Source organism: Ahaetulla prasina, chromosome 7, assembly GCF_028640845.1.
Source record: "Ahaetulla prasina isolate Xishuangbanna chromosome 7, ASM2864084v1, whole genome shotgun sequence".
Taxonomy (NCBI): Eukaryota; Metazoa; Chordata; class Lepidosauria; order Squamata; family Colubridae; genus Ahaetulla; species Ahaetulla prasina.
The window spans coordinates 77,491,531-77,509,940 of record NC_080545.1 but is presented as its reverse complement, the minus strand read 5'-3'; the positions used below and the strand labels follow the sequence as shown (position 1 = coordinate 77,509,940).

At 33.6% G+C, this 18,410-nt stretch overlaps 1 protein-coding gene across 3 annotated transcripts in view; it reads left to right on the top strand.

The window, feature by feature from the left end:
• Positions 1 to 17,611, top strand: part of KDM7A (lysine demethylase 7A) — a 51,771-nt gene extending 34,160 nt beyond the window's left edge. For all 3 annotated transcript variants that reach the window (XM_058191244.1, XM_058191245.1, XM_058191246.1), the window contains 11 exons: positions 1,686 to 1,777; positions 1,885 to 1,974; positions 2,461 to 2,667; positions 3,671 to 3,795; positions 4,435 to 4,577; positions 5,309 to 5,406; positions 6,806 to 6,954; positions 7,088 to 7,293; positions 10,153 to 10,235; positions 11,100 to 11,373; positions 13,106 to 17,611. In XM_058191244.1, the coding sequence (XP_058047227.1) occupies positions 1,686 to 1,777; positions 1,885 to 1,974; positions 2,461 to 2,667; positions 3,671 to 3,795; positions 4,435 to 4,577; positions 5,309 to 5,406; positions 6,806 to 6,954; positions 7,088 to 7,293; positions 10,153 to 10,235; positions 11,100 to 11,373; positions 13,106 to 13,200 (1,562 nt within the window). In that variant the 3' untranslated portion in view covers positions 13,201 to 17,611. The remainder of the gene's footprint in view (positions 1 to 1,685; positions 1,778 to 1,884; positions 1,975 to 2,460; positions 2,668 to 3,670; positions 3,796 to 4,434; positions 4,578 to 5,308; positions 5,407 to 6,805; positions 6,955 to 7,087; positions 7,294 to 10,152; positions 10,236 to 11,099; positions 11,374 to 13,105) is intronic.
• The last annotated feature ends 799 nt before the right edge of the window (positions 17,612 to 18,410 follow it).

Genomic DNA, 18,410 nt, shown 5'->3' with positions numbered 1-18,410 from the left:
TTCAAGACATGTTGTTTTATCTATGACAATTGTTTGTGTATACTGTTGTGACAAAAAGAAATTAAAAAAATGGAAAAAAATAGTAAAAACATAAGGAATCAAGATGCCCTATGGAAAAAAGATCTGAATGAAGATGATCACTACAAAGCATACCATAATCTTACAATGGTATCTTAACTGTCCTAGATCCTTGGGAAAGTTCTGATAGTTAACAGTACTTTCAGAATGATCTGGTAGCATGTGTAAATAAAATGAACAACAATAATATACTTCAAATAGTAAATGTATTAATCATAAATTCAAGTTGCTGAGAAAAAGTAAGGAAAACTTCAGATATCTGGTTTGTTTCACCAGGGTTAATATCAAGATAGCAGCAGTGTGGGTAAAAACAAAATAAATTGAACATCAAAAAGAAAGAATAATAGGAAGTCTTGTATCAAATTTACTTCTAAACCAAAATTGTTTTTTACTATGGTATGGAAGAGATACCCTTGCAAGCATGTAAATTTCTAAACAATGATTCTGGCTACCATCTGTTTTTCAGAAATGAACCAGACAGCCATGCCCAATTTAAGTTCAATTTAAAAACCAAATTGAGAAGCATTTTCATTTGCAGGTGAAACAAATTGGTCCTATGTTCTTTCTGTCAGCCGGTGCCAAAGAACTGGAATCTACTGAGAATAGGGGCTCATTCACATCAGTAGCGTTATCTAACTAATGAAATGGAACATCTGTATTTACTCACTGCTGTAATTTCTGGAGAGCTAACTATTTGTTGCATAAAAAACAACAAAATTTTATGCTATATTAACCAATTTGCATAAGCTTTTATGAACTGTATATTGTATGAAATGCAGATAGAGCTGCACATGCAGTTATGGTTTAATATGTTTTTCATTTTAAGGGGCCACAAATAACCCTTCAGTATTGTTTGAGTTATTAAAGTAAAACAGTTATCAACTCTTCTCCTGATTACAGTCTTGAGTTAATGGCAGATTAGATCATTTATACATTGAATACTAAGCTATTATGTAGGGGTTTTAAAAGAATCTTTCAGTACCTAATTCTTCTAATGCTGGCTCTTGAAAATGTGCCGATTTGTTATTGTTTCTTTTTAATCTGTGTTGATAAGAAAACAAGTCAGGAATTCTGTTTGGGCTATAATAATAAATAGCAGGTGTAATTGTAACAACATAGCCATTTAACACTGTGTATATAAGCATTGCATCAGTTTATCATTATATGGAAACGGGAATTAAAATTTAATGGCTATGTATAGTATGAAAATTTCACAGAAGGTACCAAACTTCTGAAGCATGCAGTTCTGGAATATCCCATTTAAAGCAATTGAGAAGGAAAGGAATTGCTGTTCAGTTTTTAAGATAACTGTTGATACATTACATTTAAATAATCTTCATCTGTTTGCAATAAGAGCTCTGTCCTTCCTCTGTAGTTTGAAGGTACTTTATGCTTTAATTGCAGTACATTTCTGGTTTTACTCCATGTTTGAATAACCTGCATTGATGCAAAATTTTTTTATTTTTTATTTTATTTTATCCCATTTTATTTTCATAATAATTTTAAATATTTTGGTCAGATTTTACCAAAGGCTGAGATACAGTAGATATTGCTTGATGGAACATTACTGAAACAATATTAACCTAATCTTAAATTCTCATTTCTAGAGCTTAAGGAAGATGGTTTTCAGCCCCAAACATTCTTAATACAAGGAGTGAAAGCTTTACTTACTGCTTTAAAGCTATGGATGAAAAAAGATGTAAGTTTTACCTTTAAAAATGCAGTAGCATTTTTACTTTTCATAATGCAGTAGCATTTTTCATTTATATTTAGAATTTAGCTGATTTTCTTTTATTTTGCTTACAGCTTGTAACAGAACATGCCTTTGAAATTCCAGACAATATTAGGCCTGGACAGCTAATTAAGCAACTTTCTAAAGTAATTCGATCTGTAGAGGTATGAATAAAAGACATTTAATTGTGATGGTGGAAATTTGCATCATTTTATAGGGAAACAATTAGGGTGGGATTGAATAATGGTTTGAATCAAATGGAAATTAGTTTAATGAGCTGGATTGTTAAATTTTCTATTATTTCATACTGCATACAGTCTCAAAAATGCTGTTTTACAAGAAGACACATTACAGTAGGGATATCCTTTTGGCATCCAGAGGCTTCATTTGGGTTGAGATAAGAGTTATACTGGGCAAGATATGATACAGGACGTGCCAGGATATTTTCCTCTGGATTTTCAAGGGCTCCACAATTGTATCTTGCCCTTCCTCTCGGAGCACTGCTGCTGGAATGATTGTCCACTGTTACAGTGAAAGAAGAGGAAGGAATAGCCCTTTCCAATATCTTTCCCTTCTTATCTTGGTACATTGTTATCTGAATGTAAAATTGTAAAAATGATCTGTTCTAAATGGCTTTATTTTACTTAAAGGAAGAGAACAACAAACCAACGAAAACTCAGGGAACTGGTGTGTGTCAAGTTTCACGGTCATCAAGTGAATTGGCCTCCATTCATCATTCCAGAAGAAGAGCAAGGAAGCTACGAGATCAGTCTATCAAAACACCTTCTAATCTGGACATTCTGGAGCTCCACACGAGGGAAGTTCTTAAGAGATTAGAAATGTCCCCATGGGAAGAGGCAAGTATTACTTTTATTTATTTATTTATTTATTTATTTATTTATTTATTTATTTATTTATTTATTTATTTATTTATTTATTTATTTATTTTGTCACAACAGTATATATTACTGTATATATAGTACAAGTTAGAATGAAATAAAATACAAAAAGGCTGGGTACAAAATACTGTGATATGATTGTAATTTATTGCTGCTAAAATATTGTGTGCTTACATAACACATCAGCTCAAATAATTTAACAAATGTAGATTAAAAGAAATATAAGAGTTTAGTATTAAAGATTATAAGTTTCCAGCTCCATCTCTGATACCGCAGTATACCACCATTGTTTGATATTATTGCTTACTGTTAGGATACTAAGAAAATAATGAAAGACTGATATCTAGATCAAGTTTTGCTATGGTAATATTTTCTGTATGTGAGTTCTTAAAGTTGTTTTTATAGTTCCACGTTGTACAATAATGCTAGAGGTCATCAATTCCAGCTGTACTTATGTCAGCTATCTTCTTCACATGTTTTATTTCTTTATTTCGTGTTCATATCAAACTAAACTCCCAAAATGAGGGTGCCTTTTTGGCTTCATCGTTGGCCAGAAACAAATCACTTTCTGTGCATTTAATTGACAGATCAACAAATGGGCCGGACTCTGTGTCTCTCCACATTCTCACAGCTTATTGCTATCTGCCAGCAACCTCCACTTGAGCATATTAGTCTTACTTCAACCTATTCAATATCCTTCTTGACGTGTTGATGCAATATATATAATTATGTGTGCTAAACCTCATTAATCCAAAGAATGGAAGTAGGATCAGGTATTATGAAGTACAGAATTTAATAATTTCCTATTTGGGCATGATAATTTGTACATATAAACCTGTGTTATAGTTATTATTAATAATGCATTATTTCTTCTTTTGCTTATAGACAAACTTTGCATCACTGCTAATGTGGATTACACAGAGCTTTTTAAAATGGAATCTTGTTTTGTTTCTTGCTTTAGGACACAGCAAATTATAAATTGAATGGAAGGTTTAACAAGCCACTTCAACCATCTTCCACTGTTCCAGAATGGAGGACAAAAGACAATGATTTACGGCTTTTGTTGTCAAATGGAAGAATAATTAGGTAAGAAACAAATGTTACATGACTTTTGCTTTAATGAATTTTGCCAATTCTGTTCACTTTTCAATTGATCGATTGAGACTGAGAAATGGATATAGTTATATGTAACTTTTTGAAAGGAAAGAATTTGGGACAGGAAATGTGCTGTTAACTTGTAAGGCCAGATTCAGGTTTGTGGAGGACCCTGATTCTCTATTAATGAACTTTGGCTTGGAATCAGTAACACTCCAGGAAGTACTGTGCAGATTTGGTTATAAAAGGGAAGCTAAATCAAGCTAGTTTTTGCTGTAGGGAGTGCTGTGTTCAGAAAAAATATTGGCTCACAGAAGACGTACATAACAGTTCTGATAACACTTGTATCAAGTGTGAATACTAATGTTACTGATATGGTAGTGCTTTAAAGTGATTTAAAAGGACTTAAATCAACCTTTTATAAAAGAAAAAAAATCCCTAACAATTCTGCATTTTCTTCAGGAATTCATCAATAAAAACACAATATGACTTGATAAAGGAGAAAATATTTAAATTGATTTTTAGTTTAGAGTTTTTACTATTTATAGTGAACATTAGATATTACTCTTTTAAAAGATAAGGGAAAAATCCAGTGTAAAAAATCCTTTACAACTGATTATTTTGTGACAGAGATGAGCGGCATCCCTTCAGAGATCCAAGTCTATACACAGCAGACAGTGAAGATGAGGATGAGAAGAAAAGAACTATTAAGACAGAAGAGCCAAAGTGCCCAGAGGCAGATGGCCATGCGGATACACAGAAACCACTGAATAGTATGTCTATTTTTTCTTGAATTAGTAATTCATACTTTTTCTTCCTTTATTTTTATATATCCAGTTGCTATATATATTATTGATAGATGTGACTTCATAATCACGCTAGCTTCACTGCCATTGATAATGCCACAAAAGAAGGAGGGATACATTTTTAATACTTTTTCACATATTAAACAGGGGAACATTTTCTTTCATATACCAAATAAACATTGATTTTGTTATATCTGACTTATACTTTTTTACATATGCTGAACAAGACTGTCCGTTTATTTATTAGAAATATACTATATTAAATGCTGCAAATGTTTTAAAGGAGCTATTTTGAATTTTTAGATTTAAATTATTTAGGATTTCAAAACAATTTAATATTTATTCTCATCATTTTAATTCTAAAATGGGTACCACCAGTGAAAACCAAGAATTCTAAACACAAATCTGTAGAGTTTAAAAATCTATTAGAACATAAGCAAAAGTTAAGATTTTTACATTTTACCTAAACCTAGGCAGAGATGGTGTTTCTAAATACTAACTCATAATAGATATGTGAATTCATTCAAAGAGAGAAAATTAGAAACGAAATTTAAGCACTGCAGTTTATTATTGTTCTGACACCAAATACTATTTGCTTCTAAGCAGTGAACTGTTGTGGGATTAACAGATTGGCAGAAAAAGAAAAGAGAAGATAATGTATATAATGAAAAATCTAATGTCCCTCTTTTTGTTTCCAGTGTTTTTTGAAAGTGTGAAATCAGAACTCAGGAATGGCAGCTCAGAGTATTCTGATATTTCTGATTCAGAAGAATCTGAACCTGATTGCACTAACCAGGTAAAGAATTTTTACTTTCAAATGAAGTATGGAAAAAATAGTGAAGAAGACTTCCGTGTATGATTACAAAAATGAAGATTAGCTAAAAGATGAGTGAGTTAGACTGAATACAATATATACAATATTAGGAGTTTTACAAAATAATCTTTGTGTTTTTCCCCTGAGTCTAAGCTTCTGCTTTCCCCCCCCCTGTAAATGGTTTCCTTCCTGTTCAATGTTCTTGATTCTTGACTGATTGTAACATGTGACCATGATTTAAAATATGACTAATCCATATTGAATAAAAATTGAGGGTCTGTAATGGATGGATGCTCTCTTTAATTAAGTCCATTCACAAATTGCAAGTTACTCCACTCCCCAACTGTTATTCAATATGGATTACTCATGTACATGGGGATATTTTTATCTTATTTTATCTTATCTTATTTTATCTTATCATACTTGACCTTTATATTCATTTATTGAAATTTAGGACTTGCCAACTCCAAATTGACTAAATAGATCACAATACATCAAGCAATAAAAATATAAAATAATATGCTATTCAATCTCTTACTGCAAAATCATAGGCAAAAATACATCTAACAAAGTACTCCAGGCATCTGATTTGGGAGACGTTTTTCAAGACCATATGAAATACTAACAAGGTGAAAGCCATATGGATTTCAGAGGAGATCTCATTGCAGAGGGTAAATGCTGTGACAGAGAAGGCATGCTTCCTGGATCCTGATAAACAGCACTATTTAACTGAAGAGGTCTGGAGCATGTCTAGTCTATCAGCACCAACTGGCAAGGCAGAAACTATAGAAGATAGGTAGTCCCACCAATAACCTGGCTCTGTGCCATGTAGGGCTTTATATGTCCTATTTGTAGGATTGGTACCTGTGATCCCACCTGGACTCGTAGAGGTAACCAATGCAATTTAAAAAAATGTGTCACATGAAAATATAGAGCCATGCCTATTGCTGTTTGTGCTATTGAATCTGGACCTATTGGAACTTTTGAGTTGATTTCAAGGGCAGCTTCACATAGCGTGTATTGCAGTAGTCAAGCCACAATTGTCCTAAGGGTCTTCTGATCAAAAAAAGAGCAGAACTGGTGTACCAAATGAAGCTGGGAAAAGAGCCTCTAGGCCACAGCTGTCACCTGTTTGATCAAGAACAGTGTGTTCAAGAAGATTCTTAAATTGTGGACTACTCTTGAATGGTTTGTTTCAAATAACAGTGTTAAAGCTAGGATTTCACACCAAGGCATTTCAGCAATCTATTCACATTCACTACAGTATTATTTGAATGAAAAAAAACCCTTATTACTTATCTTTCTGATGACTCAACTGCAGTTTAAATCACTGATTATATTTAAGTCAGTGGAATGCGTAAATAATTTTCTCTCCCTCCAGCAAAAGGACTCCTCACTAGAGGAATCAGAAAGCTCAGGAGATGATGAAAAACAAGAAGTAACTTCAAATTTTAAAGAGGAAAATAAAGTAACAAAGGACCTGTTTCAAATCACAGAGAAGCCATCTAGAAATGAAAATGCAAATAAAATGTGAGTAATTATATAGGAGATCTATAGTACAAAATTATTGGAGATAATTTGGACATAATGACACTGAACAGGAATACACAACACACATGTATGTATGTATGTAGCTGTACTTCTGCTCTTCCCTTTTTTTTAGGGAATGTCCTACCTCGACAAGTATGGAGGAAGAAGCTATTCAGGGCATGCTGTCAATGGCAGGATTGCACTATACCACTTGTTTACCAAGTCATACTCAGACCACAGACAGCACTGACCGAAGAAGCTTTGTTCCAGATCACAGAAGCTATTCCAAAAATAGGCATAAAGATAAAATGTCTTCTCAGAGTTATAAACCAGAATATGGTAAGTTGTCCTGTTGCTGGATATTTCAGGGTGGCATGAAGATAAATTGTAACCTAGTGGTTTGCAATGGATCAGTAAGGTTTTTGTAACTCCCATTTAACAATAAAAGAAACAAAATAGTTTCCATTTATAAAATGATATTGCGCTAGCTACAAAAGCTTGAGGTAATTAGTTGTGGATTTTATATGAATTCCATCCTGGTTCTCAAAGTCTGAGTTCAACATTGTTTATTCTAAGTCTGTGTCTTTTGACCAGGCTCCAGTACTTCTAAGTGAAAAGGAAACAATTCAGCACATTCTGAAAGCCAATAATCTGTTTAATTTGGGGTCATATATCTATTCCAATTTTGGTCTTCAACAGTATCATTAATATCCTCTTGTGCAACTTTACCTTAGGCCAACTGAGCGATGCCATTAAAATCCCAGCTCAGTATTTAGAAGATCTGTGACTTTAGAAGAGGCAGAACAGATTTGGGCTCTATCTTTAAAAGACTAAATGGCATTTTAAAAAAAAATTTGCCCTTGTGGTTCTGGCTTATTTTGCTGCTAGACTTCAGTGAAGGTTGCATTTCCTCATTTGAGTCTTCTGTGCAATTTGTAGGTGCTATTGGAGTCACAACCTCTGTTGAAAAAGCAGGTGGCAACTGTGGCCAGGAGGAAAATAATCAGCCATTGATTATTCAGAATAGAAACTATGATATCTATAGGAAAAATAATCCTTCTGAATAATTCCCTTGCATCATTAGATCTGTCCAAATCAAACCATCATATATCCTCCAGATGTTTCAGTTTTATTTACAGGAAGGAGGACTTTCAATTCAGAATTGTTCCATTCAGCCATTCCTTGACTCTTAAAAAGTCTTCACAGACATCATTGGTTGGGTACGGTACTTAAGAACTCAGGGAGAAAGACAGACAAAACTTTTCCTGTGGTAGAAGCAATCAGGACTATTGATCAGACTTTTCTTCAGTGTTTGTGTTTGTGACTATGCATTTGTGGTCAGTAGGGAGAAAAGTTCTCTAAGAATCATAATAGGCACTTAGTGGGAAAAGGCTTTCCTGTTTCAAGAGTGCAGACTAATGATCCAGATTGTAATTCAGGAAGTGTTAATATGTAGCATTCACTTACAGCCCAGATAAAGATGCAGCATATGATGACTGTAGTTCAGGACTTGGTATGATTGTATGCAAGGACAATACCCCGGTTTCTTCTTTCTTTAAAAGAAAGGGAGTGCATTAATGTCACATTTAATTCCTTGCAGTAGGGGTGGTGGCAGCCAACTTGTATTGGTGAATGCCCTTGAGAGAATCTTGTAAGGTCTGTATTGCCATGGATACAAACATGTTGGGCTGGGGAACGCCTTTTCAGAATAATTAAATTCAAGGGCTTGGTCTCTAGAGGAATAAATTCTTTCAATTAGTCTGTTGGAGATGAGACCAATTCACCTTATATTAAAAGCTTTCCTCTGATTGAATGGCATCATATTATGATCTGCACAAACAGTATCTCCATAAACACTTATATGAATAATAATGTAAGGACCGTGAACCGTGTAGTATGCTTGTAGCCCAGTGTGCTTAGCACATGACATGACGATGAATAATAAAGAGAGGACAAAGGTCAAAGGGACTGCAAAAAGACATATATTACTTATTCCTCTGGTTCAAGAAACATCTGCCTTACCTGTTGGCTGAATATATACAGGATACAATGTTTCAGCAAATTGGCTAAATTAATCTGCCTGAAGTTTTGTGGGGAACCATAGAAAGTTGGAGAGTTCCATTTTGCAGTGGTGGTGAACAAAAAAGTCCCTCCATGCATTCCTGCCAATTCCAGTTTTAGCATAGGGAATGCTGTATGCAAGTGATAAGGATCATTCCTTTTAGTTCAGAGGAGTTGAGATGAACTTTGAGGAACTGTGGCACCTTTCGGTGTGTCTAGGCATCTTGAACCAGGGTCAGATTTAGCATCTAGATGTAGAATAGCTTTATCTCAGTGCATGGAACATGAAACAAAGCCAAATCCCAATGACTTCATGCAATGAGAACAGATATAATTTTGGCTTCCAAATGTCCAAACATGGTTCACATATATGATTTGACTTGGGGAGTCCTAGCCTGCTGATCAGAAAAGACTGGTGTATTTGCCACTTAGGATAGTTCATTAAATCAGATCCTTGTTATATTCTAAACACTAGTTCTATATTTTCTCTTTATTTAGTTTTAGAATTTATGTAAAGAATAGGTCATGTTTTAGGTCATATTTATTGACAATTCAAAAGGATTTCTTAATGTTTCTTAATCTTTAAGCACTACTGTATATTACAGTACAGGTAGTCCTTGACGTACGACCACAGTTGGGCCCAAAATTTCTATTGAGATATTCGTTAAATGAGTTTTGCCCCATTTTATGACCTTTCTTGCCACAGTTGTTAAGTTAATCACCACAGTTGATAAGTTAGTAACATAGTTGTTAAGTGAGTCTGGGTTCCTCATTGATTTTGCTTGTCAAAAGCTTGCCAAAGGTGATCACATGACTTTGGGACACAGCAATGGTCATAAGTATAGGTCAGTTGCCAATCATCTGAATTTTGATCACATGATCATGGGGATACTACAAAGGTTGTGAGTGTAAAAATGGTCATAAGTCACTTTTTTCAGTGCAACTTTGAACAGTCAGTAAATGAACTATAGTAAGTTGAGGACTCCTTGTATATGAACTGTGGATAAGAAATCGAGTAAACAAAACTCTATGAATCATAACAATTATTATCATTGTAGAGAAAATGGGAAAGAATTCTTCTCTTTTTTAAAATCAGAATTCTTGAAATGTTTCTGAACATTTTAAATTTCCATACAGGCAAGCACATAAAAGAGGAAAAAGAAATGGGAGCTTCAGTATTTCTTACACCATTACATGCAGTTTCTAAAATCAGTCCTCAGGTGAGATACAGTATATTGAATATTCAAAAATTTGACTTTTTAAAATAAGTGTATGCCACATTTTGCATATTCACTGATTATAACTCTTTAGTTCTTCCCTCATAAAATATGTGGGTCTCTACACCAGCCAAGGTTCTGATCTATAGATGCTTTGGTTAAAAATTCTCATATTTCACTGAGATTGGCCAAACTGAGCATAATTGAAAATTATAAGATTATTCATTTCTGTTTATATGAATGTACAAATTGTGAATCTTGCTACATTAACTGAAAGAGTGAGATGTTTCTGCAATGTTTTTTAGCTGTAGAATGCTCAATGGGATTGTAATAGGGCTCAGTGCTCAGTATTATATTGTTGTATACAGTACTAACTTGTAGATGCAAATGTAGGTATGAAGTAGGAGATTTAACCATTTTTAGAGATCTGTTGTGTTAATAGCAAGTAATGAAATAACAAATAAGTTCAGATAGTTATAAACGATTTGTTCTTATTATAGCTTGCAAACCTCTGAAAATGTACTATAATAATGTTCAGTATCTGTCAAAATATATGTAACTAAATGTTATAGTTTTATTTTAATATCTATTGAAAGATGTGAGTTTAGTATTCCTAATTTCATGTCTTTTGCATCACTGTATATAATAAATAAGCTATTTTATTTAGTTTGTATAACCCTTCAAGGATATAACTTGGTAGATAAATCAAGTTACAAGCAATCAAATTAAATGTCTTAAATTAAATGTTGGTGCTGTTAATGTTAATGTTAATGTTAATTAACATTAAATTAAATGTTAAATCTACAAATCTACATTCAATATTTTATTAAAAATGTTATGGATTTAAATGCTTTTCTTCATCTATAGGAGACAGGTAAAACTCAGAAACATGTTAAGAAAGAAGTTGCATCTGAAACCTGTTACAGAATTCAAGAAAACAGGAATCCTGTGCAAAATAACGGAATAAACTTTCAGCATAGCAAATGTATGAGGGACTGCAACTTAATTGATGGGGAGTGCAGATTAAGTGACAGCAGTCTCAGCTCCGATCAACCATATGGTGAAGCCTCCACTGTACCTCTTCATCCAACCAAGCGGCCAGCATCAAATCCACCCCCCATCAGCAACCAGGCAACAAAAGGTAGTGAAATCATCTGTGTTCTTTCTTTTGGCAACCAATTTACTTGCTGTTGCCATTTGTATCACATGCTTATCTTAAAATGTGAATATTCAGAAAATGGGTTCAGTGTGTATCCCTCTGTCCATTCAAATGTGATTTGAAAATTTCAACTTCAATATTTTTTCACACAAAGTTCTTATCATGCTCAAACTTCAAAGCGATCACATTGCAAATTTCTTTAATGATGTAAACACTGGCATAATGTTGGAAAAATCATCAGTTCAAATCTGTCTCAATGAACATTTCCTAAATAAATTAGAAATAAATTCTTAGCCCCTGGCTTCATCCCTACATCTTCTTTGTCCCAGTTCTGAGATAATTTACTATCTTCACAATAGAGTCACTTTTCTGAAGCTGGAAGCTGCAACCTCCCTAGCTGCCATGACTATTTTGGCCATAGCTACCTAAGAGAACAGAACCTCCCTGACAACCACAGTTACTGGTAGTCCTTTCTTCCTTCCTCCATCCATCCATCCATCCATTCATCCATCCATTATTTACAATACCCATCCACCCTTCCTGTTGCTTCTTCAGCAAGGTTTTTTAGAAGTTTAAAAACTATATTCACTATTTTAATTTTGCTGTGTAGACTTTTAAAATATTATCATGTTTCATATACTACATATGAATATATCAATCATTTGTTGGTTTATAATGTTTTAAATAAGTTATTTATTTATTTAATTTATTTATTACATTTTAGATGGGTATCTGTGACCTATACACAATGATGCTAGATAGCTCACAAGAACAACCAATAAAAACTGAATGAGATATTTTATCATTTTACTACTTGTAATAGAGTCACTGCAAAGTTCCATGGGCCAGCTTGGCTGATAGTATATAAATCCATTAAATAAACAGCTGGCTAGAACTACTACAGGAGTATTTGGTGACTTTGCTATATGACGTCAGGACTAAATGCAACTAGATGATAGAAGTCTGTGTCACCTGTGTTCATTTAGCCTGCTTTAATTTCAACATGTGCCACAAAATTGTTTCTTGGATCCTATGTTGTTTTTATGCAGTGCAGTTTTAGTACTTATTGGATGAAGGAGTTGAGAGGAACACTTACATAGCATTCAAAGCTAAGAGGATGACTAATACTTTAGATGAAAGAGAAAAATCTAGACAAAAAGATCTACACAGGCTAGAGCCTTTGGACAAAACAAATAGGATGAAATTGAACCAGGAGAAATGTTAAGTTCTATATATGGAATAAAAAATATAAGGCAGAACCACCAGTGTAAAGCAGCTACTAAAAAAGCAAATGCTATCTTGGGGGATCAGAGCATAGAATCAAGATCATTGGAGGGAATTGCCTTACTCTACTTTGATTTGGTCAGATCCCACTGATGTATGGGATACAATAGCAATCTTCAGATATAAGAATTTTCACACAGGATAGGACAGGACATGTCCACATGGGGAAACTCCTGGCAGTATGAGCTGTCAGCCAGTGGAATAGACTGCCACATAAAGTTGTGAGTTCTTTTTTTCTAGCGCTCTTCAAACAGTCTGGATGCTCACCTATTAGAGATACTATTGTGGATATTACATTGAGCAAGGGGCTGACTGGTGATCTCTACTTTAAATTCTATGATTCCATGAGATTGTTTTCTTAAGTTTTGAAATTATATGTAAGGACTATAATATAATGTTTATAAATATATGTGTTTCTTTCCTCTTTTAGGCAAGCGTCCAAAGAAAGGAATGGCAACTGCCAAACAACGGCTCGGGAAAATTCTAAAACTGAACCGAAATGGTCATGTACGATACTTAGTTTGATGTAGTAGCTGCTTCTGCTCTTCTTCATACATAGACCAGTATTGAGGGTAACAGTGCCTGGAGCTTCTGTTTTATTCCTCTGCTTGAAGCAGAATGCATGTATCTTATTTGAACATTGCCTGATGAACAAAAACCCAATGCTGCATTTTCACTGTGCCACATCTGCTGAGCAATAACTTTTGGGAAATGAAAATATTTGAAAAGACTATGAATTGGAAAATGGTCTGTTTTTCAGGGCTCATTTTGATGCTTTGGTAGTGTCTGAGCTAATTCATGAACAGAAGAGTGTGATGAAAGTGGTAATCAGTAATTTATTTGTCAGATATTGTCAAGGATTGAATTCATTTTAAGCTATTTATTTGGAAACCTTTTGGGGGAATTATTTTAATTTTAAAATGTCAAAATGTGAAGGTTTATTTGTCTTTAATGTCTGTCTGCAAGTGGAGAGAGCTGCATTGTTTATTCTGAACTCAAGCATTTGATATAGAGATAATAGATTTAAAACATGGACGTGATATATTATATGATTTATTAAGTTAAGGACAAGAAATCATACCTTAGATTCTGTTCTTTCTATATAACATCATGGATGGCTTTTTTACTGACTCCTAAAGTACAAAGTCTCTGGTAGTTTAGTGCATTGAAATGTCTTCCTTCATTACTTCCATTTCCTCTTCCTGTTTCACCATTTATTCTGGATTATAAATTAGCATAATGCAAGCAACATTTGCTTTATCCCTTCCCCTTATTTTATTTCCATGGTGTGGAGAATAATCCATAGCCGTCACCCATGTAGGACTACAGGTATTGATTTTAAGTATAGACATTTAAATACATTTTGTGAAGAAAGACTGTTGTAGTGGCAGAGTATTGTTTGATTATCTACACATGCCAGCTGATTAAGGTCTTAAGTCATTTTTGTAAATATGTAAAATATGTTTGATAGCTTTTGAAGTTTAGTATGACATACTTTATGTCATGCTTGGCAAAGATCTGGTAGTAAATGCCGATTCTAAAATGCATGTATATAACCTAGATGAAAAATCATATTTTTGTAAGATAAAGTTGAATATTTAAGCTCTTCTGGGGAAAAATGGGAAAGCATTTGACTACCGCTTTACTAAGAGGGCTATTCAGTACCAGAGCAAGAATATTAGGGATACTGCTTTAGTAGTTTGGTTTTCTTATTGATCAAGAGTTAAAGCATGGCCAAAGCTACTCAGCTGCTAGACTTTCTTAAATAAACTTCCCAGCCTTCTGGGCTTATCTAAAATAACATATCTAGATGTCCTGAAATAGGACCTTTTTGTGCTCTACAGTTTTGTACTCAGTATTTTCTGCATTTGTGTGCAACATATCTGAATTAAACTAATTATATTTTTGTTGCATATCAAACTAGTCACTGCAGGTACTAGGACTTAACTAAATTTCAAGGTTGTAGTCCTCAGTGACTGCCACTGTTCCATTTAAATGAGTAGATTGTTTCTATAACTGTGAGGGAGTGATAGCCAAAAATTTAAGCTAATATTCCTAGAATGAAATCTGAAGAAGTAATTTTTTTATTAAGGAAAAGTAGGCTGATTCTGTATCCCACATGCAACAGGTCTCTTTCAAATCATTTTGGAGGGCTGAGGGTAATTTCTAAAACAGATGGGGAAATTAGAGAGGGAAGTTAAGTTGCATGAGTACATTACATTTGTGTAATAATGGATTTCACTTTCCATTAGGAAGAAAGCTCTGTCACAATAAATAAAAAAGATTTAAGAATACCTTGAATGAAACAGAAGAATAAAGGACCAAAAATCAAACAGATACCAACCTGTGATATATATGAGGTTTTGAAAATAAGTCTGTTTTTCTTGATCTTCCTTTCTTCTTCAGTTTTCTTAGCATGCAAATGTCAAATGTAGGAAAAAACAAGACTGGAAGAACGTCTTGACTGCTGTTATTGCCAAGAGAATTCATTACAGGGTGAAAACTCAACATTGGTTTTTAGAAAAAGAAGAGATTTACTTATCAATTTCAAGAGTCATATCTTCTAACTGGGCTACGGTACATTAAAACATGTGCTTGTACTGTGTATTTTTCATGTGTTTTAAACTGTATTCTGTCTTTTCTTTTAGGCAGAAAAACTGTTAGAAAGAACCTGGCTTTGATTTAGTTCTAATTTTCATAAGCCATATTTTTTAAGAAGTTTATTTCTTCCTGTGATATTCTAGCATCATCTGTTATGCGAAAAATATTGAGGCTTCAATTAACTGAATGATAAATACATTAAAATTATATATTCTTTATTGATTAGAATAACTGATAAGTGTCACAACTGGTCTGATTTCTCTGAGAACCATTAAAATGCATACCTGCAGAAAAGAGGTAGTGAGGGAGAGAAGGAGTAGGTTTCGGATAGACTATATTTTCTATTCCATTTTTCTCATTTTCTTCCCAGATACCTATCCCCATCAATTGTTCTCTGTTGTTATGAGTATAGAGATATATCTTCTTAGATTACTAAAATAAAAATTCTGATGATAAAATTCTGGATTTTCATGTTTCAAATACAATTTGAAGCAAATCTTCTGTAATCACCTCAGTTAGGCTATTTCTTAGACTTTACATGTTTTGAGGAAGGCAAAGTTAAATATCTCTATCAAAATTAATGGTTTTAAAGAAGCAAATATTTTAGTAATACAATGACATTACAATGGGCAATCTTGTTTGTATGCTAATTGCTTCATTTATACAACTCACCATTGCACCAGATTTGTAGCAGATGTCTGAATTTAATTATGTAGCCCCCTACTTATTTTATTTTCTTGAGGGCAGAAAGGATATTTAAGCCAAATTTGGTATAAGTTTGCTCTATCCTCAGTAGAATCTGTATTCAGAGAAAGATTATTTTATATAATTAGGCAAGTATTTCAGCTGTAGGTTAGAATTACTTTAGATCTCTTCCTCCCTAAACCAATAAAATAAAATAAAGTGTTTTGGATTATGATGAAGACGGAAGGAAAACAGAATGTTAGAACAGCAATTTTAGCAGCATCATTCTAAGCCACATTTCTCATTGTCCCATAGTCTTTGCTTACTGAATTCAGGCTGCAGTGTAGCTTCAAATGATCTCTGATAGATTTACCTATGCAATCATTGATATACGCATTTCAAATAATTTTGATAGGATTGAATAACACAGTCAAAGTTAAAATACTTAACATTAATGTTCTTCAGTGTAACAGCATATGTCATAATCAAATTAAAGATACATTATTTCACTGAAGTTTTTTATATACTTCAGATTACTTTGATTCACCAGAATTTCCATTATTAAACTTAGGGATATTAGGATGGAAAGCAACTCCAGTCTTTCTTCCAGATTTTGCCAACTTTATAGCTGGTAACTGAAAGGAAATTGAGAGGCATTACTTTCTAAACAATTCCTTGCATAGTGCCTCTTTGATCACAATTTCTGTGCCGCAATAAACAAACAGAAACATCTCTCCCCTTTCACTTTTTTATACTAACATGCATTCATACTTCCAGACCATAAAAATCTGTTCATTGACTTAAGCAGGTAAACCCAGGGCAATTTTATTTTGTGAAAGAAATGTAAATTGAATTTAAAGGCCTTACACTTGGTAGTTTAAACTGGATTAAGAGCTGCAGCTCCATTTTTTCCCAAAAGAGCAAAGTTCTGTATACAATAAAACAATTGTATTGTGCAGAACAGGATGGTAATGAGATTAGCACTGATTACAAAATGCAGCTGCTGATAAAGCTGCATTTTTGCCTGGAAGAAAACTTTGAATATAAATTTTAAGCCATAATAGTTTCTTGCTGTAAGAAGGGAATGAAATAATTCACTTTAAGAGATTATATTAATAGGAATTATCACTTCTGCTGGGAAAAGTTTAACTTTGCCAGTGCTTTGGCATTTTTAAGATATTCATTACATTTGCAAAAAGGGGATAAGTCTTGGCTATATTTGCTAGTTTTGTAGTAGTGTTTTGCTGATGTGTCTGTTTCCCAATACCTTTTTCTACTGTCAATCTAAATTCTCAATTTTTTCAGTGTGGTGAAATAGCTGTCTTTCTGAATAGAGATTTGTGTGTTCTTTGCTCCTTTTTATACAAACACACTCCCATGTGGAGTTTTTGGTTGGAAAATGGGAGGCTGCAGCTTTAAGAGCACCCTCCCCCCATTTATTCAAATTTCCCATTCCATTTTTGCCTGCAGGCAGGGAAAGTGTATGTACAGTATTTATTTTGTTTCTATTTTATTTTAAAATTTGTTTTTATAGGTAGCTTACTGATTTACTGTTTGGAAGGACAAGTGGTTTGTTTAAATTTGTATTTGACCATAGGTTTCACTTTCTGTACTTTATAATATGGAAATTAAAATCTGTATTACTTATGTTTTTGATCTTTGCATTCAAGTGTTTAATTTCTTTTTTGTTTGCTTACTCAGATAAAGGTAAAAGTATTGCTTAATTCCATCTCTATTTCTGAAACCTTTTATTTTGGTGATTTTACCATTTCTCATTTTCAGCAAAGCTTGAAATCAGACTATATTCCCAAAATAATAGAAGTAGTTATAATTATTTCAAAAATGGGGGATAAGCAGCTTCACCTTAATTCGCTTAATTTATTAGCACATATAAACTATCAATAACCTGCTTAAACATATGAGAAGGAGGTCTTGAAAGTCGTAACATCTGAAAACTGATTTGCCACAAATGTGGCAAACAATTGGACAATTGTATCAATAACAATTCTAAAACTGTTTTCTCTTTTCTCAGCTTGTTAAATTCAGTTACTGTTCATAGACTACACTGTGGTAGATGGATATTTGGGCCTGCAAACATTTACTAGCAAAAACATGAAAGTTTAGATTTTAGTGAACCCCCATACATAACTAGTAATATGGCTATATGTTCTAGTGCAGGAGTCCCCAATCCCTGGTCTCATGCTAAAAACCAGACAATGCAAACAAAGCCCCATCTGCAGGATGCAGACAACATGCAAAACCATGTTCCCTCCAGTCCATGGAAAAAACCTCTCTCCATGGAACTGGGCCCAGGATCCCAAAAGGTTGGGGGCCACTGCTCTAGTGTTCAGAAGTTGTGCAGTTTCTCTTTCTGTTAGGCCATGATAGTATACTCCCAACTATATTTCTTAAGATACAGATTTTACATACAAGCACCTTGTTTGCTTTGT